This window comes from Molossus molossus, unplaced genomic scaffold, assembly GCF_014108415.1.
Source record: "Molossus molossus isolate mMolMol1 unplaced genomic scaffold, mMolMol1.p scaffold_m16_p_7, whole genome shotgun sequence".
Lineage (NCBI taxonomy): Eukaryota > Metazoa > Chordata > Mammalia > Chiroptera > Molossidae > Molossus > Molossus molossus.
In genome coordinates this window covers 65,563,053-65,587,303 of record NW_023425401.1, presented here as the reverse complement: position 1 = coordinate 65,587,303, position 24,251 = coordinate 65,563,053, and the positions used below count along the sequence as shown (strand labels likewise).

Genomic DNA, 24,251 nt, shown 5'->3' with positions numbered 1-24,251 from the left:
TTTCTATCTCTCTGCCCCTCTCCCTACCTCTCTCTCTAAAAAATCAATAAAAACATATTTTTTTAAAAAAATGTCATTTAATAGAAAAAAAAAAAGATGGTAACAATAACAGCCTCTATAATAAGGACTGCTGACCATTAAGAATCCTCATTCCCTAGGAGAACACATTCGCCAATGATACATCTGAAAGGAGTTAATATCCCATATTTATAAAAAATTCAGACAACTCAACACCAACAAAACAAGCAATACAATTAAAAAATGGGCAGAGACATGGTCAGGTGACTCTGTTGAAGCATCATTTCATACACCAAAAAGGTTGTGAGTTTGAATCCTGATCAGTGCACATGCCTAGATTGCAGGTTCAATCCCCATTTGGGGTGTGTACAAGAGGTAGCCCATCAATATTTCTCTCTCACATCAATGTTTCTCACTCTCTCCCTTTCTCTGTCTCTAAAATCAATAAAAACATATCCTCAGGTGAGGATTAAAAAGAAAGTTAAGAAATGGGTAGAGAAACAGAAGAAACACTTCTCCAAAGAGAACATACAGATGGCCAACAGACAAATGCAAAGATGCTCAATGTCACTAATCATCAGAGAAATGCAAATTAAAACCACAACAAGATATCGCCTCACACATGTCAGAATGCCTATCATCAATATATCCACAAATAACAAGTGTTGGCACAGATGTGAAGAAAAGGGAATGCTTGTGCGCTGCTCGGAATGTAGATTGGTGTATCCACTATGAAAAACAGTATGAATGGTTCTCAAAAAATTAAAAATGGAACTGTCTTATGACCCAGAGATTCACTCTTGGGTATATATCTGAAGAAACCCAAAACACTAATTCAAAAGAATATATGTGCCTTATGTTCACTTCAACATTATTTACAAAAGTCAAAATATAAAAGTAAACCAAGTGCCCATCAATAGATGAGTGGATAAAAAGGTGTGGTACATATATACCATGGAATATTACTTGGCCATAAAAAAGAATGAAATCTCACCATTTGTGGCAGCATAAATGGACCTACAGGGTATTGTGCTAAGTGAAATAAGTCAGTCAGAGAAAGACAACTATCATATGATTTCACTTATATGTGTACTCTAAAAAGCAAAATAAACAAACAAAATAGAAATTGACTTATAGATACAGAGAACAAACTGATGGTTGACAGATGGGAGGCGGTTAGAGGATTGGGTAAGAAAGGTGAAGGAGCCCTGGCCAGTTTGGCTCAGCGGTTAGAGTGTCGGCCTGCGGTCCGGAGAGACCAGGGTTCGGTTCCCGCTAAGGGCACGTACTTCGGTTGCAGTTTGTCCCCGGCCCTGGTTGGTCGTGAGGGTGGCAGCCACTCGATGTGTCCCTTCACGTCGATGTTTCTCTCTCTCTCTCCCTTCCTCTCTCTCCCTCCCACTCTATCTGTACAAAAAATGGAAAGATATCCTCGGGTGAGGATAAAAAAAAAAAAAAAAAGAAAGAAAGAAAGGTGAAGGAATTAAGAAGTAGCACTGGTAGTACCAAAACAGTCACAAGGATGAAAAGTATAGCATAGGGAATATAATCAGTAATATTGTAATAACTATATATGGTGCCAAATGGGTACTAGACTTATTGGGTAATCAGTTCATAAATTATATAAATGTCTAACTATTATGCTGTACACCTGAATATAATGTAAAATAACAATGAACATCAACTGAATTTTTAATTTTTTTAATAAAAATAAAATAAACCAAAAAAAAAAAATCATTGATAGTAAAAAGGCAAGCCACAGACTAGGAGAAAATATCAGCAATGCATATGTCTGACATATACTAGAATCCAGATTATAGAAAGAAGTCAATGAGGAAAAGACTAACACTCTAATTATATATTTTTTTAAATCATATAATACTTAAACACATAGTTCACAAAGATATTCAAATGGTCACTAAGCTTGTGAAAAACATGTACATTACATACCAGGAAAATACAAATCACAATAAAATATTACTACAAACCCACCAAAATGACTAAAATTGAAAAGACTAGCCTTCTCAAGAGTCAGTGAAGATAACGAAAACTCTCATACACTGCTGGTAGAGTATAAACTGGTATCATTTTGAAAAACTGGCAGTATACTAAAGCTAAATATGCATCTAACCTGTGACCTCTCTGCTCCACCCAAGAGAAATGAGTGTGTATGTCCAACAAAAGCCATTGAAAAGTATGTTCATAGGCACTTTACTCATAAAAGACAAATACTGGATACAGTTCAAGTGTTGATTAACAGAACAATGGATAAATCTTGGTATATTCATACAATAGAACAATATAAAACAATTAAACACATCACTGATACATACAACAAATGAATGTACCTCAAAAAACATTGTGTTGAGCAAAAGAAACCACACATAAAAAAATACATACTATAGAATTATATTTACAGAAGTTCAAGAATAGGAGAAACTAGTCTATAGAAATCAAAATAGTAGTTATCTCTAACAGGAGATAGTATTGCTGGGGAAAAGGGATGAGGGAACTTTTTTGGGTGATGGAAATATGCTATATCTTCAACTGGTAATGTTCATCCAGGTGTATATATTTGTAAAACATCATTGAACCAAACTCAAGATTTTTCACTTTACAAATTATATCTCATTTTTATGGGATTTTTTAAAATTGAGAAAGTATACCACCAATTGTGTTTTTTAAAAATATGAGACTATTTTAGACCGCTAGTAAACACACTGTTATATATATAGCACCCTGTCCTTTTTTTTTTTTTTTTTTTTTTTTTTTTTAGTGGGAAGAGAGAGAAACATCGATGTGAGAGAGACACATCGAGTGGTCGCCACCCACACGACCCCAACCAGGGCCAGGGACAAACTGCAACTGAGGTACGTGCCCTTAGGGGGAACCGAATCCGAGACTCTGTTCCACAGGCCAACGCTCTGACTGCTGAGCCAAACTGGCCAGGGCAGCACCCTGTACTCTTCTTCAGAGCTCTTTTAGTTTAAATTTAATGTTTGTTTTCTGTTAATGTTTTATTTTCCCCACTTAAGGACAATGCCTACCCTGTTGTCTGCTTAATCCCCAATACCTGCCACAGTTTCCAGCATACAGAGGATATATGCAATAACCATTCATTCAATCAATGAATTAAGTGGGAAATGTGTCCCACTTCTGTGAAAGAAATACAGACATTACATGGAGGTTAAGTTTTCTTAATATATGTAAAGTGAATAAAATAATGTTTAGCAAATAGTAACTGTTCAACCAATGTTGAGTTAGAACAAAAATTGCCCATGCAGGATAACACAAGACATAAAGTTACTGACTAATGAATGATAAGGTTGAGTACACATTGTGTGATTATGCCTATCAGAGTATAGCAAAGTGTAATAAAGGAGCCAGCGTAATGGTTCACTTCAGTTGTTTTTGTGTTAATTCATTTTAACATTTGAATATAAAAATTTAGAAGTCCCAGATCCTTTCACATATTCACAATTGAGTTCAGTGCTCTTAAATAAGGCCCTCACAATATCTTATACATAAAAGAACTTCAGTGAGACAGAGTAAAGAGAGAGATATCCACACTCTATTTTCTCAATGGATAAAAGAAAACAAGTGCACTTGAATATTTTAAGGAAAGGCCACACACAGTTTTTTCTAACTTGTGAAATTAAAACAGAGGAAAGAGTGCAAAAGACCTTATATTTCAAGTCACTAAAATCACAGTGCCTGATTTAAAATTAACTGATAGAAGTAAAGACTGTAAAAAAGAAGACTTGAAGTAACTTTGCATATTTATCCTAACACTACAGTAATATTTCCTGAAGAATTAACTGAAGAAAGTAATGCAAGGAAGAAACACCTTACTGAAAACTATTTTATAAGACTACCATCTATTTTGTTTTAGAAATGAATGTCTTTTAGTATTTTTATTTACTAGGTTTTTACACACTTTTTTTTTTTTTACATTATTTACTTTTTCATTTTTACCCCAAGTGTGCATTTTCTAAGAGTTTGATCTAACTAACCACATTTTGGCCACCTATATACATTTTAGAAACTTCCCAACCTATCATCAGTAGAGCAGGATCATTATGAAATCAAATAATTTTTCCACCAGCAGAATCTAACGCATATAACAATCAGACACAACTACACCTGAGGCATTACTAATAAATTTAAAAATACATAACAACTTATATTATTCCAGAGAAAAAAAGAAATCCTCGCCCTGGCCGGTTTGGCTCAGCAGTTAGAGCTTCGGCCCACGAACCAGAGTCCTGGAGTCGGTTCTCGCTAAGGGCATGTATCTCGGTTGCAATTTGTCCCCAGCCCTGGTTGGAGTTGTGTGGGTGGCAACCAGTCAATGTGTATCTCTCACACTGATGTTTTTCTCTCTCTCTCTTCCTCCCACTCTGTTTGAGGATAAATGCAAAAACGTCCTTGGGGGAGAATTATAAAAAAAAAAGAAATCCTCTACTATGTACACATGCCAAGTGAAGGAAGGCACTCTGGTAGAAATGAACATCTGTGAAGTTGCAGTGGTGTTCTCTGAGTTCCTATGTCTCTCCCAGTTGGCGCTGCCTGGATAGCCTCTCAGAACCGTGAACAGCCGCCCTCCTCATCACTACAGCTCCTAAAGGAGCCTAGCCCAGCTGGGGTGCCACCCGCAGGACCCCAGTGGGCAAGAGGTTACAGCAGGAGCTGATGACCCTCATGATGTCTGGTGACAAAGCAATTTCTGCCTTCCCTGAATCAGACAACCTTTTCAAATGAGTGGGGACCATCCATGGAACAGCTGGCACAGTATACGAAGACCTGAGGTATAAGCTCTCCCTAGAGTTCCCCAGTGGCTAACCATACAATGCACTCACAGTAAAATTCCTCACGCCCTGCTACCATCCCAATGTAGACACTCACAGTAACATCTGCCTGGGCATCCTAAAGGACAAGTGGTCTGCCCTATATAATGTCAGGACCACCCTGTATTCAGAGCCTGCTAGGAGGACCCAGCATCTATAGCCCATTGAACACATGCTGCGGAGCTCTGGAAAAACCCCACAGCCTTTAAGAAGTACCTACAGGAAACCTACGCAAAGCAGGTCTCCAGCCAAGAGCCCTGACTCCAGCAGTCCAACCTCTCTCCCTGTGCTGTCTTTCTATTTTTTCCTTAGATGAACTGTCCTTGCCTTGATTTCTAAATAGGACTCTATATCATCAGCTGTGGTATCATATTTGTTTTCTTTGTTTTTTAAACTAAGTCTCTGGTTGAGCCCCTATAAAGAATATATTAAATAAATATATTTTTGGTTAAAAAAAGAAAGAAACGGACATCTTTGAACTAATTAGTCAGCCATTCTACTTCACAGAAACAATATTCCTAAATCACATAGAGGTGCTTATGTTAAACGTGAATAACATAATACAATAAGAAAAATGTTTACCACTCCATTGCTTCTTGCTAAAAAGAATTTTATTTTCTATGAGGTCATATTGACATTTAAGCCACATTAACATTTTTTTTATTATTAATTTTTGTTACAGATGTTTCTCATTTTTTCCCCCACTAACACCCCCCCCGCCCCCCGCACCATCCCCAGCTTTGACGTCCATGTTCATTGGTTATGCACATATGCATGTAAGTTCTGTGGTTTCTCTCTTCCCCCCAATCTCCCTGCTCTGAGGCTTGTCAGTTTGTACCACACCTCTATGTCTCTGGGTTAATTTTGTTCAGAAGTTTGTTTAGTTCATTATATTCCACAAATAAGTGAGATCATGTGATATTTGTCTCTCTCTGCTTGGCTTGTTTCGCTTAGCATAATACTCTCCAGGTCCTTCAATGCCATCTCAAATGATAAGAGATCTTTCTTTCTTACAGCTGCATAGTATTCCATTGTGTACATGTATCACAGCTTTTTAATCCACTTATGGACACTTGGGTGGTTTCCAGATCTTAGCTACTATAAATAGTGCTGCTATGAACATAGGGGTACATATATTCTTTGTGACTGGTGTTTCAGGTTACTTTAGGTATATTCCTAAAAGTGGGATCACTGGGTCAAATGGCAGTTCAATTTTTAACTTTTTGAGGTAACACCATACTGTTTTCCACAGTGGCTGCACTAGTCTGCATTCCCACCATCAGTGAACCAGAGTCCCCTTTTCTCCATACCCTTCCCAACACTTGTTGTTTGATGATTTGTTGATGGCGGCCATTCTGACAGGTGTGAGGTGATACCTCATTGTTGTTTTAATTTGCATCTCTCTGATGATTAGTGATGTTGAGCATTTCTTCATATGTCTCTTGGCCATTTGTATGTCCTGTTTGGAGAGGTGTCTATTCAGCTCCTCTGCACATTTTTTAATTGTGTTCTTTGTCTTCCTTTTGTTGAGTTGTATGAGTACTCTATATATTTTGGAAATTAACACCTTATCTGATGCATCATTGGCGATTATGGTCTCCCATATAGTAAGATTCCTTTCCGCTTTGATGGTTGTTTCTTTTGCTGTGCAGAAACTTTTAAGTTTGATGTAGTCCCATGTGTTCATTTTTTCCTTTGTTTCTGTTGCCTTAGGGGATGTATCAGTGAAAATTCTGCTGCATATGATGTCTGAGATTTTGTTGCCTACATTTTCTTCTAGAATTTGTATGGATTCACGAGTTATATTCAAGTCTTTTATCCATTTTGAGTTTATTCTAGTGTGCAGTGTAAGTTGGTGTTCTAGCTTCATTTTTTTGCATGTAGTTGTCCAATTTTCCCAACACCATTTATTGAAGAGACTGTCTTGACTCCACTGTATGCTCTTGCCTCTTTTGTCAAATATTAATTGAGCATATTTTCTTGGGTCCATTTCTGGGTTCTCTATTCTGTTCCATTGATCTATCTGCCTACTTTTGTGCCAGTACCAGGCTGTTTTGATTACAGTGGCTTTGTAGTATAACCTGAAATCTGGTAATGTGATCCCTCCTACTTTGTTCTTCATATTAACATTTTTAATTAGTCCTTCAATTTCCCTGGATTCTTTCTAAAATTAAGTCAAATTTAAGCTTATGGATTAGTAAAGATTGAAAATCCCTTTGGAATACCTGGTGAAAAGATTACGAATAGTTTAAAGAAGGATACATATCTACCTCAGGCCCTGTGATATTCATCAGACCAGAAATAGCAGAGGCCACAGCATCATAACCAGCTCGCTGAGACAGTGGACCTGTCTGACCATACCCTAAAACAAAGAGAATAGACATATTAAGCACCACATAAAGAGACCAGTAGTACAATAGTGTATCTAAAAGCATTTATATCCAGAAATCTTGCAGTATTTTGTTACTATTACAATCTATACTATCCCTTAAAGAAGGCAGTAAAATTAATTATGGTGTTATACCCCATAAGGTTGTAAACCGGTGACTTACAGACCAAATACCTGCATGAATGTTTTGTCTGGCCTGAATAGTGTATTGAAATGTTTTCATTTTAGTTTATAACATTTAAAAATCAAAAGATAGTCCTGACCAGTTTGGCTCAGCAGTTGGAGCGTCAGCCTCTGGACCAGAGTCGTGGGTTCGATTCCAGTCAAGGGCACATACCTCGGATGAGGTTCGGTCCTTGGCCCTAGCCAGAGTCATGTGGGAGGCAGCCAGTCAATGTGTTTCTTTCATATCAATGTTTATGTCTCTCTCTCTCTCCCTCCCTCCCACTGTGTCAGAAAATAAATAGAGAAATATCCTAGGATGAGGATTTAAAAAATAAATAAAAATCAGAAGACAGCACAAAAAATAAAAATTTCTGGTTTCTCTTGAAAAATCAGAAAAAAAAACTAGGCCCACATTCTCACATGGTAACTATCAGAGTTAAATAATAGCTCTTCCCATTTTACACAGGGCACAAATTCTCCAATTTGCCACAGTCTCCACCACTCAGTCCTTTTTTTTTTATCCTCACCCGAAGACATTTTTCCATTTTTTGTTCAGACAGAGCAGGAGGAAGAGACAGAAAGAGAGAGAGAGAAACATCGATGTGAAAGGGACATATCAAGTGGCTGCCACCCACACAACCAACCAGGGCCGGGGACAAACTGCAACTGAGGTACAAGTCCTTAGCAGGAACCAAACCCAGGTCTCTCTGGACCGCAAGTCGATGCTCTAACCGCTGAGCCAAACCGGCCAGGGCTCCACCACTCACTCCTTTATGCCTCAGCCTATTTCACTCACTGAACTTACCTTCCAGACTTCAATAGGTATTTGCTAGTCTTGTTATATACAAAACAACATGTAAAGTAAAATAAAACAATGTCTCCCTAGATTCTTTTTGCATATTATCTCAAGTATACAAAAAAATATATAAATGATGATTAAAAATTTGAGCAAGAGCCCTGGCCGGTTTGGCTCAGTAGTTAGAGCGTCGGCCCATGGACCAGAGAGACCCGGGTTCAGTTCCCGCTATGGGTACATACTTTGGTTACAGTTTGTCCCCAGCCTGGTTGGGGTTGCGTGGGTGGCAGCCAGTCCATGTGTCTCTCTCATGTCAATGTTTCTCTCTCTCTTCCTCCTTCTCTCCCTCCCTCTCTGTTGAAGATAAATGCAAAAATGTCCTCAGGTGAGGATTAAAAAAAAAATTTGAAATGAATAAAATGATTATATCTCCTAACAATGCGTTTTAAATTACAAAGAGACAGTAAAAGGAAAAATGGCGGCAGAGTTAATGGAAGCTACACAGACCATATCCCAGGACCAAAAACTGGAATTACAACTAAAATAAGGACAAATCGTTGGGGGAAAAGCAACAGAAAAGCAGTTTACAAGGACCATATAACCAGGGACACTGAATCAATCCTGGTAGGATTGTGAAGCATGAGAGGGTGGCTGGGAGCCCACAGACAGCAGCGGTCTTAGCTGTGAGCAACACCCTCGGGGTTAAACTCCCAAGCTGCTCCACAGCACAGAGAGCCAGGATAGAGCACTAAAATAGCCACAGCCACTAACCTTGGGCTCCGGCAGAGGGAGGGAGGCCTGGACTGGAACTGTGTGGGGACACTCAGGATTTGGAGGGCACTCAGAACTTTTGCTGAGTTGCAGCCACACAGGATGGTGGCCATCTACTGCTTCCCAGGGCTCTGGGAGAGTTGGTGGCCCCTCCCTTGGGGATTCAACCTCACCCAGGTGGGTCATTGAAATGCAAATTGAGGCTCATTTACAACCAGCATCTGCCCCACCCTCAGGAAAGCCTCTTACGCTGAACACCTCTTACATTCAACTGAGAACCCAAGGCTATTCAACTAAATGAAACTAATGGCCTCCAGGCAAAAAGTTAGAGGATAACTGAACCATTCCTGGGATAGCAACTCTACTCAAGAAAGTAAGCCTTGACAGTGGTGTTTAACGTGGGTCCTCCCACACACATCCAAACCCTGTAGAGGGAGCCACAAACAGCAGAACACCAACACCCACAGGGAAAATTTGGCAGGCTCCAAAGCCCACTGAGATAGCCAAAATGGTGAAAGAAAGAAACAAATACCAAATAAAAGAACAAAAGACCTCTACCATAGATGAGATAAATGAGGTGAGGTTAAGCAAGTTAACAGAGCTAAAATTCAGAGCCATGATCTTAAAGAAGCTCAACATCATGAATAAGGACCTCAACACTATAAGTAAAGATATAGAAGCATTGAAAACAAAGTGAAAATGAAGAATGACATAGCAGAAATAAAGAACACATCGGAAGGAATAACAAGCCCTCATTTGTGAAATATAATGGACATGACAGTCTGAGGAACAGGGTAGACCCAGAAACGTGGAAGTAGAGTACAGACTGACAACCCTCAGAAGAGAGGATGGGGGGGAAGAGATAAACCACAGATCTTATATGCATGTACATATAACCGATGGACATGGACAACAAAGCTAGGGACAGGATGGGGGTACGGGGAGGAGAGTGTCAATGGGGAAAAAAAGAAACATCTGTAACAAAAATAAATTTATAAAAAACTATAAAAAAAAAAAAAATAGACCCAGAGACATAAAAAGAGTATGGTTCAGACTGACAAACCTCAGAGAAAGGTGGTGGGATGGGGAGAGGGATGAGATAAACCAAAGAAAAATGCTGGAGGGTGGGGTGGGATAGGGCAAATGGTTCAATGGGGGGAAAAGGAGAAGGAACATCTGTAACAAAAATAAATTCATAAAAATTGCAAAAAAAAATCTCTGAAAAAGAAAAAAAAGTCTGAATTCAAATTATTGTTCTGCCAACTATTTCTGACTTTTTTTTTTAATCCTCACCAGAGCATATTTTTCTATTTATCTTCAAATAGAGCAGAAGGGAGAGGAAGAGAGAGAGAAACATTGATGTGAGAAAGACACATCAACTGGTTGCCACCTGCATGACCCTGACTAGGGCCTGGCCAGGGTCAAACTGCAACCGAGGTACCTGCCCTTGGCCGAAATCAAACCCGTGATTCATTGGTCCACAGACCATCCCTCTAACCGCTGAGCCAAACTGGCCAGGGCTCTGACTATTGTAACGTGTCAGCGAGATAACCAGAGACACACAGCTGAATTGTAAAGGAGCACTACATGACACTGGCAGTCTGGGGGAAGGGGGGGTACAGCTTTCCCAGATCCTCAGCAGCAATTCTTCTTGCTTATCTGATTTTAAAGACAGAAGCCCCATCCTCCTTTTTAGCCCCCTCCCTCTAAGGACTGGTACAATAGTGGGTGTGACAGCTATTACAGAAGTCAAAATTAGCATTATGCACCAGGCTTGCGAACACCTGCAATGCCTGAAATTACTGGTACTCGGAAACTGCAAATGCCTTCCAACACGTGGGGCAACTATAATCTTAGGCACAATTCTTTTACTTCTAAGGGTAAATAACCTATTATTGGAAAAATACTGAGGAAAGTCCATTGATAATAAAAATGGAGTCATTTCGTCACCTTAGCCAAAGGGTCCAGGTCATGACAATTCTTTTAACCTCTCTGACCCTCAGTGTCCAAATACTCACATTTATTTCATAGATTTATTATGGAAATTCAATTTGATAAGATAGTATAAACAAAACACACTTTATTGAGATCTAAATATATTTAGTTAATATTAATTTATTAATATACTAATATAGTAACTTGCCCTTTCCACAAAATATTAAAGATAACATAAACTACCTTGAAGTACTTTGAACTTATGAGAATAAATAGTCTAAATGTTGTAATTATATTCTTTAATTGACCTGGGCCCCGAGGCTAAGGCGACTAGATTATATTCTTATGTAGGCCTCTTGGCTAAGGCGACTAAGTAACTCCATTTTTATCATCAATGGACCTTCCTCAATATTTTTCCAATAATAGGTTAATTACCCCTAGAAGTAAAGAAACTTTGCCTAAGATTATAGTTGCCCCACGTGTTGGGAGGCATTTGCAGTTCCCAGTATCAGTATTTGCAGGCATTTGCAGTTCCCAGTACCGGTAACTGCAGACATTTGCAGGTAATCTTGAGCCTGGTGAATAATGCTAATTTTGACTTCTGTAATCACTGTCTCATCCACTATTGTACCGGTCCTAGGAGGGAGGGGGGTAAAAAGGAGGATGGGGCTTCTGTCTTTAAAATCAGATGAGCAAGAAGAATTGTGGCTGCTGATCTGAGGGGAGACTATGCCCTCTGCAGCCCGCCAGCGAGAATAAAGCACTCCTTTACAATTTGGCTGTGTGTCTCTGATTATCTCACTGACACATAACATTTGGAGGCCCCAGTGAGATTCCCTGGTGTTTTGCTACACTAAGGGCTAGACGCCTAAAATGGGCAGCCTCTCTCAATCCGGCCACCAGACCTCTATATATCTGAGGGGAGGCGCCCCGAGTTTCAGGCCCCAAAAATCCTACTTGGGTTTCCAACAAGTGGCCAGAAGATGCCAGGACGTCTCCAAAAAGATTGAAGGAGACCTGGTAAAAGCCTTTGGAGGTAAGTTCTCCGTGATTGGTCTATCTGGATGAGAGTGAGAGGGCCGGACATGGTGCAGCCTCTCCTCTCTTGGGAATCCCCCTAAGATGTTAGACGGGGTTCAAATCTGGCAAATTCTAATTCAAGTTTGGCAAATTCTGTTCATTCAAACCCGCCACTGGAGCGGAAAGGGAGACTGATCACCTCCCAAGCAGCATAGGCACCGCTCAGGGTAGGAAATTTCTGGAAGGAAATTCCAATGATGTGTGAGTATGACTGTGTGAATGTAATTGTGTGTGAGTGACTGTGCTCCACGACATTTGTTACGGAGCCTGTGTGAGTCCTACCCTGTGGTTCCATGACAGCCTCATACGGCTAAAAGGCAGTATCAGGTTCTTGGAGCACTCCAGTGTTCCAACAGCGAACATGATCCACGTTGGGGGCTTATTCCAACCTGCCACATGCAAAAAGGCATCTGAAATTCCCACAAGGGGAGTGGCCAGGCGGATGAAGTGGAAGTTTCTGTCTGTGTGTTTCTTTTGTCTCCGATCCTTATATGTGGCCCACATGCTTGTTCTGTCGCTTCAGCCTGTTTGTCCTTTGTCTCCTTGAGGATATACTTTGGTTCTGGCCAGTCTTACTAGAGGATGAGAATATTTTATCCTGGCTCACAGACCTTCTACTACAAGGGAGCCTACAATTCTTTAGCCCTTGGGAATTTTCAGTTTTCTCCTTTTTTCTATTTTTCTGTTTAATCTGAGTCCAGCTTGTGGCTGTCCCTGGAGAGGATGGGTAATGGAGAAGTTCTCAAAAGACCACCCTCATATGCCTCTTAGGGCATTTCAGTGAAGCTTTTGAAAAAGAATACGGGTATGGGATTAAATTCTCAAAAGGTAAATTGTGCACCCTCTGCAAATTAGAATGGCCCACTTTTGGGGTAGGATGGCCTAATATAGGCTCTTTTGACCCTGAGTTAGTGCAGGCAGTTTGAAATCAGGTCACAGGTGATCCTGGACATCCAGATCAATTTCCCTAAATTAATCAATGGCTTGATTTAATGAGATATCCACCCTATGGCTAAAGGCCTGTGCACTACAGATTGGCGCTAGAATACTGGTTGTAAAATGAAGACCTCAAACCCCCACTGCTCCAAAGGCCCAATATCCCATACTTCCCCCTTCCTCTAAGGAACCTGAATTCCCACCTACCTACAATCCAACAGCAAAATCACCTTCAGGGGATTCAGGGCCACTCCCTTCACCACCCCATACCAGGAGCAGACTGAAATACAGGAATCCCCCAGAGGAAGGGGGAGGGGATGCAATACTATCCCTAAGGGAGGCACCTTGGACAGAGAAACACGCAGGGGGCTGCACTTTTCTGGCCTATGTTCCCTTCTCCACCAGTGGTCTTTATAACTAGAAGGCCCAAACACCCCCTTTTTCTGAAAAACCACAGGCGCTTATTGGACTGATAGAATCCATTTTTCATACTCACGGGCCAAATTGGGATGACTGCCAGCAGCGCTTGGCAACCCTCTTCACCTCAGAAGAGAGGGATAGAATTAAACTAGAGGCCAGAAAGGCAGTTTTGAGCCCCAGTGGGAAATCCTTAGGGGAGCATAAGGATGAAATCAAGGGCATGTTTCCTATCCTCAGGTCTGACTGGGACCCCAATACCACTGCGGGAAAAAATTCACTAGATACTTTTCACCGGTACTTATTGAAGGGATTAAAGATGGCTGCTAGAAAGCCTACTAATCTGTCTAAGGTGTCAGGAGTGTCGCAGGGCTTACAGGAATCTCCTGCTGCCTTTCTGGAGCATCTTTGTGAAGCATACTGAGTGTACACTCCTATAGACCCAGACGCTCCAGAAAACCAGCGAGCAATAAATGTGGCCTTTGTTACCCAGTCAGCCCAAGATATTAGAAAAAAGCTCCAAAAGCTAGAGGGTTTTTGAAAGAATGAATCGCTCCCAATTGGTTAAGATTGCTCAAAATGTATATAATAATAGAGATACCCCTGGGGAAAAACAAGATAAAATAGCAAAGGTGGCAGTATCAGCCTTAAGGGACACAGGGCCTATGGGGAAATATCACCTTAGGAAGGGAAACATGAGGAAGGGTCAGGACAGCAGGCCTAGGACCCAACTAGGGAAGAACCAATGTGTCTACTGCAAAAATGGACATTGGAAGCGAGAGTGCCCCAATAAAAATACCCTAGCCATCCTTAACATAGAATGATGGGACCAGGGCTCCTTTCAACTCAGCCCCCAGAAGCCCAGAATCATTGTACATGTAGGGAGCAAACCAGTTAATTTCTTAATAGATATAGGGCTACACATTCAGTCCTACCTGAGCCTCTGGGTCAACTAACAACTAAGAAGACCTCATTTCAAGAAGCAACAGGTCCCACACTGCCCTTGGACCACTAAGGGAACTGTAAATCTTGGAAAGGGCATCGTTACACACTCTTTCTTAGTTTTGCCTGAATGTCTGTATCCACACTGGGGCGTGATCTCCGAAAGTTACAGGCTACAATATCATTTATTGGAGAAGAAGCACACTTTACTGTAAACCCGGAACATCAGGATCGACTCCCAAATTCCCCTTCAAAAATACTTGTAACCTACCCTTTGTCGGAGAAGTATCTTTTACAGGAAGAAACCCCAGGCCCTCCAGAAATAGATTCTGAGACATCAGCTTACATGAAGGAATTATAACATCTCTTCCCTTCTCTATGGGTTGAAAACAATCATCCCGGACTAGCTGGCCACCAGCCACCAATTGTGGTTCAACTACTTGCCATGGCGACTCCAGTCAGAATAAGACAATACCCCATGAGCCAAGAAGCAAAGAAGGGCATTGCCCCTCGTATTTGTTGGCTCCAAGAGGTTGAGATTCTGGTTCCCTGTCAATCATCCTGGAATGCACCCTTACTTCCAGGGTTGAAACCTGGCACCAAAGACTTTAGGCCAGTGTAAGATTTGAGGGAAGTAAACAAACGGGTTAAGACCATACACCTGATGGTCCCAAACCCCTATACTCTATTGAGCCTACTTCTACCAGAATACCTGTTCTATACAGTTCTGGATTTAAAGGATGCCTTCTTTAGCATCCCTTTAGCCCGTTAGCCATCCTATCTTTGCATTTGAGTGGACAGACCCTGAAGAGGGATTTTCAGGGCAATTAATCTGGCCAAGGCTGCCCCAGGGCTTTAAGAACTCTCCTACTCTATTTGATGAGGCTCTCAGTTCTGACTTACAGGCCTTCATACAAGGGCACGCTGAATGTACCCTACTCCAATATATAGATGATGTTCTCCTAGCCACAAAAGACAAGGAGAACTGCCAGAGAGGTATTGAGTACCTCCTGGGCACTTTACAGGCATTAGGGTACAGGGTCTCAGCCAAAATGGCTCGACTATGTTCCCTGAAGGTTACTTACCTGAGATATAATATCAGCAAGAGCCGATGGAATCTATCCTCTAGCCACATAGAGGCAATTTTGCAGATCCCGGCCCCAAAAACCAAGAAACAGATCCTGGAATTCCTAGGGGCAGTAAGATACTGCCACCTATGGATCCCAGGATTCCGAGCCATTGCTAAGACACTGTATACATGTACAGGAGGGGCACTATCTTTGACTTGAACTGAGACAGAACAGAAGGCCTCCAAGATTTTAAAAAGGGCCCTAATTTCCCTCCCTCGGAGATTGAACCCCACCTGGTGGCCATTGAAATGCTAATTGATGATAAAAATGGAGTTATTTAGTCGCTTTAGCCAAGAGGCCTACAATAAGAATATAATCTAGTCGCTTTAGCATTGGGGCCCAGTCATTTCCCACTGGTTTTCCTGACAAGTCAAATTGTTGACTTAGTTTTTATGAGGCCGTTTATTAGACATGGCCCAAAGGCTAGAAGTAAACATAATATAGCCAGAGGGCTGGCAGTGGCAGATAATAGAGTTGTAAACCAATTTTCAGATTATTGCTTTTTTCTCTCTTGTTCCTCAATATTTTTTTCTGACTAGTGATAAACTTTCTTGAATAATCCCTGAATCATTTGCATAAAAACAGCATTTTTTCCCCAGTGCAACACACAATCCTCCTTCCTTAAGAAATAAGAGGTCTAATCCTCTCCTATTCTGAAGGACCATTTCTAAGTTCCCAGTTACATTGGGGCCCAGGTCTATAAGGATTCCCCTGTACCAGAAAAATCAGAGTCCCAATAAATGCAAGAGTCTTATCTGGAGAGGCCTGAACCATCCATTTTGTTTTTTCCCCCTCAGCAGGGAATGGTGCTGCCAGGTCGGGATGCCATTGACCTTGATAACTGTTGGTGCAGTCAGGATGACAGTGTATAGTCCCTTCCAGGCCAGAGTTAGTCCCTGGGTGGTGAACTTCTTTACCCACATTGAGTCCCTGCGCTGGAAAGGGTGCACAGGGTCCAAGGTGGGCATAGGCAGGGTGTCGCAGATGTGTTTATGGACAGCTTTCTGGACAGACTGCAGGACCTGCAAGAACTGTAAGAGGGCGAGGGGGAGCAGAATGGTCCAATTTTCACTGGTTTCTACAGTAAATTTGGTTAAGGTTTCCTTTAAGGTCCTGTTCATGCGCTCTACCTGCCCAGAACTCTGTGGGTGATAAGCACAACTGAGCTTCCAATTTATATCTAACCCTTTAGAGATATCCTGTGATCTCTTTGATAAAGGCAGGGCCATGGTCTGATCCAAGGGTCAGGAGTAGCCTAAACCTGTTACTCCCTTTACTACATCCCAGACTGTTATTCCATTACCAGAAGCAATGTCTCTCTCTCTCTCTCTCAGTGTCCTGTTTTCTTTCCTTCTTGAGTATTCCTCCAGTGTCCTGTCTTCCTGTAATATGTATGTCCCTTTCTTTTACTTTTTATTTCTTCTGCATAATCCATCTCTTTTTATTTCTTACATAGACCTCTGCAACTTCCCTAGTCCCTCTCCTAACATGAACCTGAGAGCTTGCTCAGTCCACCTGCTGTCTGCACATCCCCCAACTTCCTTCTCATCTTCCCTACTCAGACCCACACATACCTGCTTCCCTCTGACTACTCTCTTTCCCTGTGACCTTATAGGACATTACCTGCCTCTCAGGAGTTAGTAAGATTGGTGTAACCTAAGTGGGTAACCTAAGTGGTGCATCTGGTTGACTGAAGTTCGACCTAGAGCCTCTGGGGCTAACAACCTCCCATCAGGGAGTGTCCACCATTGCTTGATTTCCTTTATGGCTTGTTTCTGCTTGACTAGGTCATTTTCTGACCTAGTGTTTCTGGAGAGGCCCCATTGGTTTTAGGGCTGCCTCTTGAGCTTTCTGGTGCAAGCAGATTTTCCTGTGCCTTTATGGAGTTTCCCCTTTGATGTCCTTTCCGGCCGAGGTTAATAACCCTCGTTCCCTGTAGATGGCGCTGTGCATGTGCGCTATGGAAAAGGCATATCTGTAGTCAGTGTAGATGGTTACCGACTTCCCTTGCCCCATTGGAGAGCCTGGATTAGGGCTACTTACTGCCTGAGACCAAATGACATGGTCCAGAGTTGCTACTGCTGCCCCAGCATACCTGATTCCTTCTTGGATATAGCTGCTCTCGTCTGTGAACAGTACCTTATCTGATGATGGCAGCGGGACATCCTTGAGGTCTGGCCGGGTTGTCTGCATGGTATTGATTACCTCCAGGCAGTGGTGTAGAGGTTCCTCCAGGTTATTGTCAGGGAGCAGGCTGGCAGAATTGATGGCCAGAGTTTTGTGGAATTTGAGGCAGGGTTGATCCAGGAGGAGCACCTGGAGCTGGGTGATTCGGGTGTTTGACATACAGCGCTCCAGAGCACTCCGGAGATGGGCTTGAACTGCATGGGGTGCAGTTAAAGCTAACTCTTACCCTAGAGTTAACTTGTCTGCCTCCTTTACTAGGAGTGCAGTAGCTGCTATTGCTCTGAGGCAGGCAGGCCATTTGTTTGGTACAGGATCTAGTATTTTAGATAAGTAGGCTACCTGTCCCTTCTAAGGTTCCAAGTTTTGAGTGAGGACTCCCTTTGCTATGCCTCTAGCCTTGCTTACATACAAATAGAAGGGTTTTTTGATGTCCAGTAGGGTAAGAGCTGGTGCTGAAATTAGGGCCCCCTTTTTTTTTGTAATTAATTATTTTTGTTACAGATGTTTCTCCTTTTTCCCCCACTGATTCCCCCCGCCCCTCCCTCCCTGCCCAGTCCCCAGCTTTGTTGTCCATGTCCACTGTTCATGCATACATGCATAAAAGTTCCGTGGTTTATCTCTCCCCCACCACCCTTCTTCAGGGGATTGTCAGTCTGTACCCCACTTCCACGTCTCTGGACTATCCCATTCCTCAGACTGTTATGTTCATTATATTCCACAAATAAGTGAGATCATATGATACTTGTCTTTCTCTGTTTGGCTTGTTTCACTTAAGATAATAGTTTCCAGATCCCTCCATGTAGTCTCAAAGGATAAGAGATCTTTCTTTCTTACAGCTGCATAGTTCTCCATTGTGTATATGTACCACTGCTTTTTTATCCATTCATTTACTGATGGACACTTGGGCTGTTTCCAGATCTTAGCTATTGTAAATAGTGCTGCTACAAACATAGGGGTACATATATTCTTTCTGATTGGATTATTAGGGTATATTCCTAGAAGTGGGATCACTGGGTCAAATGGAAGTTCAATTTTAAATTTTTTGAGGTAACACCATATTGTTTTCCATAGTGGCTGCACCTGTCTGCATTCCCAACAGCAGTGTACTAGACTCCCCTTTTCTCCACACCCTGGCCAACATTTGTTGTTTGAGGATTTGTTGATGGCTGCCATTCTGATAGGTGTGAGTTGATACCTCATTGTTGTTTTAATTTGCATCTCTCTGATGATTAGTGATGTGGGGCATTTTTTCACATGCCTCTTGGCCACTTGTATGTCCTGTTTGGAGAGATGTCTATTTAGTTCCTCTGCCCATTTTTTAATTCGGTTCTTTGTCTTCCTTTTGTTGAGCTGTATGAGCACTCTATATATATTGGAAATTAACCCCTTATCTGATATATCATTGGCAATTATGCTCTCCCATACAGTGGGTAGCCTTTCCGTTTTGATGATTTTATCTTTCACTGTGCAGAAGCTTTTGAGTTTGATGTAGTCCCATGTGCTCATTTTCTCCTTTGTTTCTATTGCCTTAGGTGTTGTATCAAAGAAAATTCTGCTGCGTATGACGTCTGAGATTTTGTTGCCTACAGTTTCTTCTAGAATTTTTATGGATTCAATAGTCACATTTAAGTCTTTTATCCATTTTGAGTTAATTCTTGTGTAGGGTGTAAGTTGATGGTCTAGTTTCATTTTTTTTGCGTGTAGCTGTCCAATTTTCCCAACACAATTTATTAAAGAGGCTGTTCTTACTCCACTGTATGCTCTTGCCACCTTGGTCAAATATTAATTGAGCATATTGCCTGGGGTCCATTTCTGGGTTCTCTGTTCTGTTCCACTGGTCTATATGCTTGTTCTTGCGCCAGTACCAGGCTGTTTTGATTACAGTGGCTTTGTAGTATAACCTGAAATCTGGTAATGTGATTCCTCCAACTTTGTTCTTCTTTTTCAAGATTTCTGTGGCTATTCGTGGTCTTTTTTTTTGTTCTAGTTCTGTGAAGTTTGTCGTTGGTATTTTGATGGGGACTGCATTGAATGTATAGTTTTCTTTGGGTAGTATGAACATTTTAATGATGTTAATTCTTCCAATCCATGAAGAAGGTATGTGCTTCCACTTTTTTATATATTTCTCTATTTCTTTTTTCAATGATCTGTAGTTTTCTGCAAATAGGTCCTTTATTTGTTTGGTTAAGTTTATTCCTAGGTATCTTAATTTTTTTTGCCACAATGGTAAATGGGATTGTTTCTTAGTTTCTGTTTCTGTGAGTTCATCATTGGTGTATATAAGAATGCCATCTATTTCTTGAGGTTAATTTTGTATCCTGCTACTTTTCCAAATTCATTTATTAAGTCTAGTAAATTTTTTATGGAGTCTTTGGGGTTTTCTACATATAGTATCATGTCATCTGCAAATAATGACAGTTTCACTTCCTCCTTTCCAATTTGGATCTCTTAATTTTTCTTCCTGTCTGATTGCTGTGGCTAAGACTTCCAGTACTATGTTAAATAAGAGTGGCGAAAGTGGGCATCCTTGCCTTGTTCGTGTTCTTAAGGGAAATGCTTCTAGTTTTTGCCCATTGACTATGATGTTGGCTGTAGGTCTTTCATATATGGCCTTTATCATGTCAAGATATGATCCCTCTATTCCCACATTGCTGAGCGTTTTTATCAGAAATGGATGCTGGATTTTGTCTAAGGCTTTTTCGGCATCTATTGATATGATTACATAGTTTTTATTCTTCATTTTATTTATGTGGTGTATCACGTATATTGATTTGCGAATATTGTACCAACCTTGCATCCCTGGGATGAATCCTACTTGGTCATGGTGGATAATTTTTGTGGTGTATTCCTGGATCGGATTTGCTAGTATTTTGTTCAGGATTTTGGCATCTATGTTCATCAGGGATATTGGCCTGTAGTTTTCTTTCTTTGTAGTGTCTTTTTCTGGTTTTGGAATTAGAATTATGCTGGCTTCATAAAACGAGTTTGGAAGTCTTTCTTCTTCTTGAATTTTTTGAAATAGTTTGAGGAGAGTGGGTGTTAGTTCTTCTTTGAATATTCAGTAATACTGCCCCGTAAAGCCATCCGGGCCTGGGCTCTTGTTTGCTGGGAGAATCTTGATTACATCTTCAGTTTCCTTAATTGTTATTGGTCTGTTCAAGTTTTCTATCTCTTCCTGGTCCAGTTTTGGGAGACTATGTGCCTCTAGAAATTTGTCCATTTCGCTTAGATTGTTGCATTTATTGCCATATAATTTTTCATAGTAGTTGTTAACGATCTTTTGTATTTCTGTGGTGTAAGTTTTTACTTCTCCTCTTTCATTTCTGATTTTGTGTATTTGGGTTCTCTCTCTTTGTTTCTTGGTGAGTCTAGCTAAGGGTTCATCAGTCTTGTTTATCTTTTCGAAAAAACAGCTCTTTGTTTCATTGTTCCTTTGAATGTTTTTTTGGTGTCTATGTCGTTTATTTCTGCTCTGATCTTTACTATTTCCTTCCTTCTACTTGCTCTGGGGTTTTCTTTTTGTTTGCTTTCTAATTCTTTAAGTTGTGAGGTTAGATAGTCTATTAGAGATTTTTCTTGTTTTTTTGAGCTAGGCCTGTAGTTCTCTAAACTTCCCTCTTAGAACTGCTTTTGCTGCATCCCATAGATTTTGTGTGGTTGTGTCTTCATTTTCATTGGTTTCTAGGAAGTTTTTAATTTCTTCCTTGAGTCCCTCGGTAACCCATTCATTGTTTAATAACATGCCCTTTAGCTTCCATGTGTTCAAATGTCTTTGCATGTTCTTGTTGCAGTTGATTTCTAGTTTCATGCAATTGTGATCTGAGAAGATGCCTGATATGATTTCAATCTTCTCGAAGTTGTAGAGACTTAGTTTTTGTCCTAACATGTGGTCTGTCTTTGAGAATGTTCCATGTGCACTTGAGAAGAATGTGAATTCTGTAGTTTTGGAGTGTAATTCTCTGTAGGTATCTATTAAGTCCGTTTGTTCCAGTTTTTCATTTAGAGTCATTATTCATTTCTTCTTGGTGGTTTTTAATTTCCAACTGGTTGATTTTCAATATTTCTATGTCTTTACTCATGGTGCTGATGTCCTTACACATGCTGTTGAGCTTCCTCGAGATCATGACTCTGAATTCTAGTTCTGTTAACTTCCTTAACTGCACTTCATTTATCTCATCTTCGGTAGAGGTCTCTTGTTGTTTCATTTGGCTTTGTTTCTGTGTTTCACCATTTTGGCTATCACAGTGGGCTTTGGAGCCTGCCAAATTTTCCCTGTGGTTGTTGGTGTTCTGCTGTTTGTGGCTCCCTCTGCTGGGTTTGGATGAGGCAAGGAGGACCCAAGTTTAACACCACTGTCAAGTCTTACTTTTCTAATTAGACTTGCTAGCCCAGGGAATGGTAGTTATCCTCTAGCTTTTTGCCTGGAGGCTATTAGTAGTGGTCACCTGAAGAACCTTGGTTTCTGAGTTGAATGAAATACTCCTTCAGGTGCTCAGTGTGAGAGGATTTCTTGAGGGTGGGGCAGATGCTGGTTGGTAATGGGCCTCAATTAGCAGCACCATTCCCTGCTGAGGGGGAAAAAACAAAATGGATGGTTCAGGCCTCTCCAGATAAGACTCTTGCATTTATTGGGACTCTGATTTTTCTGGTACAGGGGAATCCTTATAGACCTGGGCCCCAATGTAACTGGGAACTTAGAAATGGTCCTTCAGAATAGGAGAGGATTAGACCTCTTATTTCTTAAGGAAGGAGGATTGTGTGTTGCACTGGGGAAAAAATGCTGTTTTTATGCAAATGATTCAGGGATTATTCAAGAAAGTTTATCACTAGTCAGAAAAAAATATTGAGGAACAAGAGAGAAAAAAGCAATAATCTGAAAATTGGTTTACAACTCTATTATCTGCCACTGCCAGCCCTCTGGCTATATTATGTTTACTTCTAGCCTTTGGGCCATGTCTAATAAACGGCCTCATAAAAACTAAGTCAACAATTTGACATGTCAGGAAAACCAGTGGGAAATGACTGGGCCCCAATGCTAAAGCGACTAGATTATATTCTTATTGTAGGCCTCTTGGCTAAGGCGACTAAATAACTCCATTTTTATCATCAATGGACCTTCCTCAATACTTTTCCAATAATAGGTTAATTAACCCTAGAAGTAAAAAAAAAAAAAAAAATGCCTAAGATTATAGTTGCTCCACGTGTTGGGAGGCATTTGCAGTTTCCAGTATCAGTATTTACAGGCATTTGCAGGCATTTGCAGTTTCCAAGCACCAGTAACTGCAGGCATTTGCAGGTATTCTTGAGCCTGGTGAATAATGCTAATTTTGACTTCTGTAATCGCTGTCATGCCCACTATTGTACCGGTCCTCGGAGGGAGGGGGAGAAAAAGAAGGATGGGGCTTACGTCTTTAAAATCAGAGGGGCAATGCCCTGGCCGGTTTGGCTCAGCGGTTGGAGCATCAGCCTGCGGACCAGAGAGTCCTGGGTTCGGTTCCCGCTAGGGGCACATACCAAAAAAAAAAAAAAATCAGAGGGGCAAGAATTGTGGCTGTTGATCTGAGGGGAGACCATGCCATCTGTAGCCCACCAACGAGAATAAAGCGCTCCTTTACAATTTGGCTGGCATCTCTGATTATCTCACTGACACATTATAACATAATAACCCATTAAAATGGAAAGGTTTTGTACTTGTTCATTTTAGAAAAGATGACAATAATAAAATATATAATTATACATTTTGGTAGTATGAATAAAAAATTATTCTACCTTTTTACTTACACTTACCTTAAAAACCAGTACTATTAACAAATAATTATGACAACAAGTAGAAAATTTTAAAGCAGAGACCCGATATTATCAAACTGGTATTTTGCAATGATTACTCTGTTGACAATGTGAGGACTAAATTATTTATTAATAATTTAATAAAGAGCTGAAAAATGACCCTGGCTAGTGTAGCTCAGCAGTTGGAGCATCAGCCTGCGGACCAGAGAGTCCTGGGTTTGGTTCCGCTAGGGGCAGGTACCAAAAATAAAGAGCTGAAAATGGTAAGCATGGGAGCCAGAGAGCTCTTTTTAATTTTAAGTTTTACTATTCCAAAAACAACTATGACCAAAATTCAAATTAAAAAGAAAAAATTTAAGCATGTCAGTTCTATTTTATATTCAAGTTAGGGTAAGGAAAACTAAAGAGGTTATAGAAAATCAGAGAGAAACACACCTCGTTCTCATTCTCATTCTCTTTCTCCCTCCCTCTCTTCCTCCCCAACTCCCTCTCTCTCCTTCCTTTTCCTCATTCATTCTCTCTCTCTCTCTCTCTCTCTCTCTCTCTCTCTCTCTCTCTCTCTCCCCCCTCCCCTAACCCCACCTTACTCCACTCCCTTATGATACTCACATTTATTTTAAGGAGCGACCTCGCCATCTTGTGGCTTTTATGAATACTGAATGCAGAGCAAAACTTGCAAGAAAAGGAAGCTAAAGGGGAAAGATATTTTATCTTTTAATTTGCCCTCAATACCAGACAATCTGGCCTGCCCACTTCTGGTTTCACTCATTTTTCGTGTGTCTAACTTAGTGTTTTTTTTATCTCCTTAACTTATGAGCTCTTAAAAAGCAAGAGCTCCATTGGTGCTTTTG

The 24,251-nt window shown here is 40.8% G+C and overlaps 1 protein-coding gene and 1 pseudogene across 2 annotated transcripts in view; one reads left to right on the top strand and one right to left on the bottom strand.

Moving 5' to 3' along the window:
• Nucleotides 1-24,251, bottom strand: part of SUGCT (succinyl-CoA:glutarate-CoA transferase) — a 1,135,530-nt gene that overhangs the window by 1,028,358 nt on the left and 82,921 nt on the right. For both annotated transcript variants that reach the window (XM_036246586.1, XM_036246587.1), the window contains exon 7: nt 7,136-7,227. In XM_036246586.1, the coding sequence (XP_036102479.1) occupies nt 7,136-7,227 (92 nt within the window). The remainder of the gene's footprint in view (nt 1-7,135; nt 7,228-24,251) is intronic.
• Nucleotides 4,648-5,126, top strand: LOC118620358 (annotated as a pseudogene).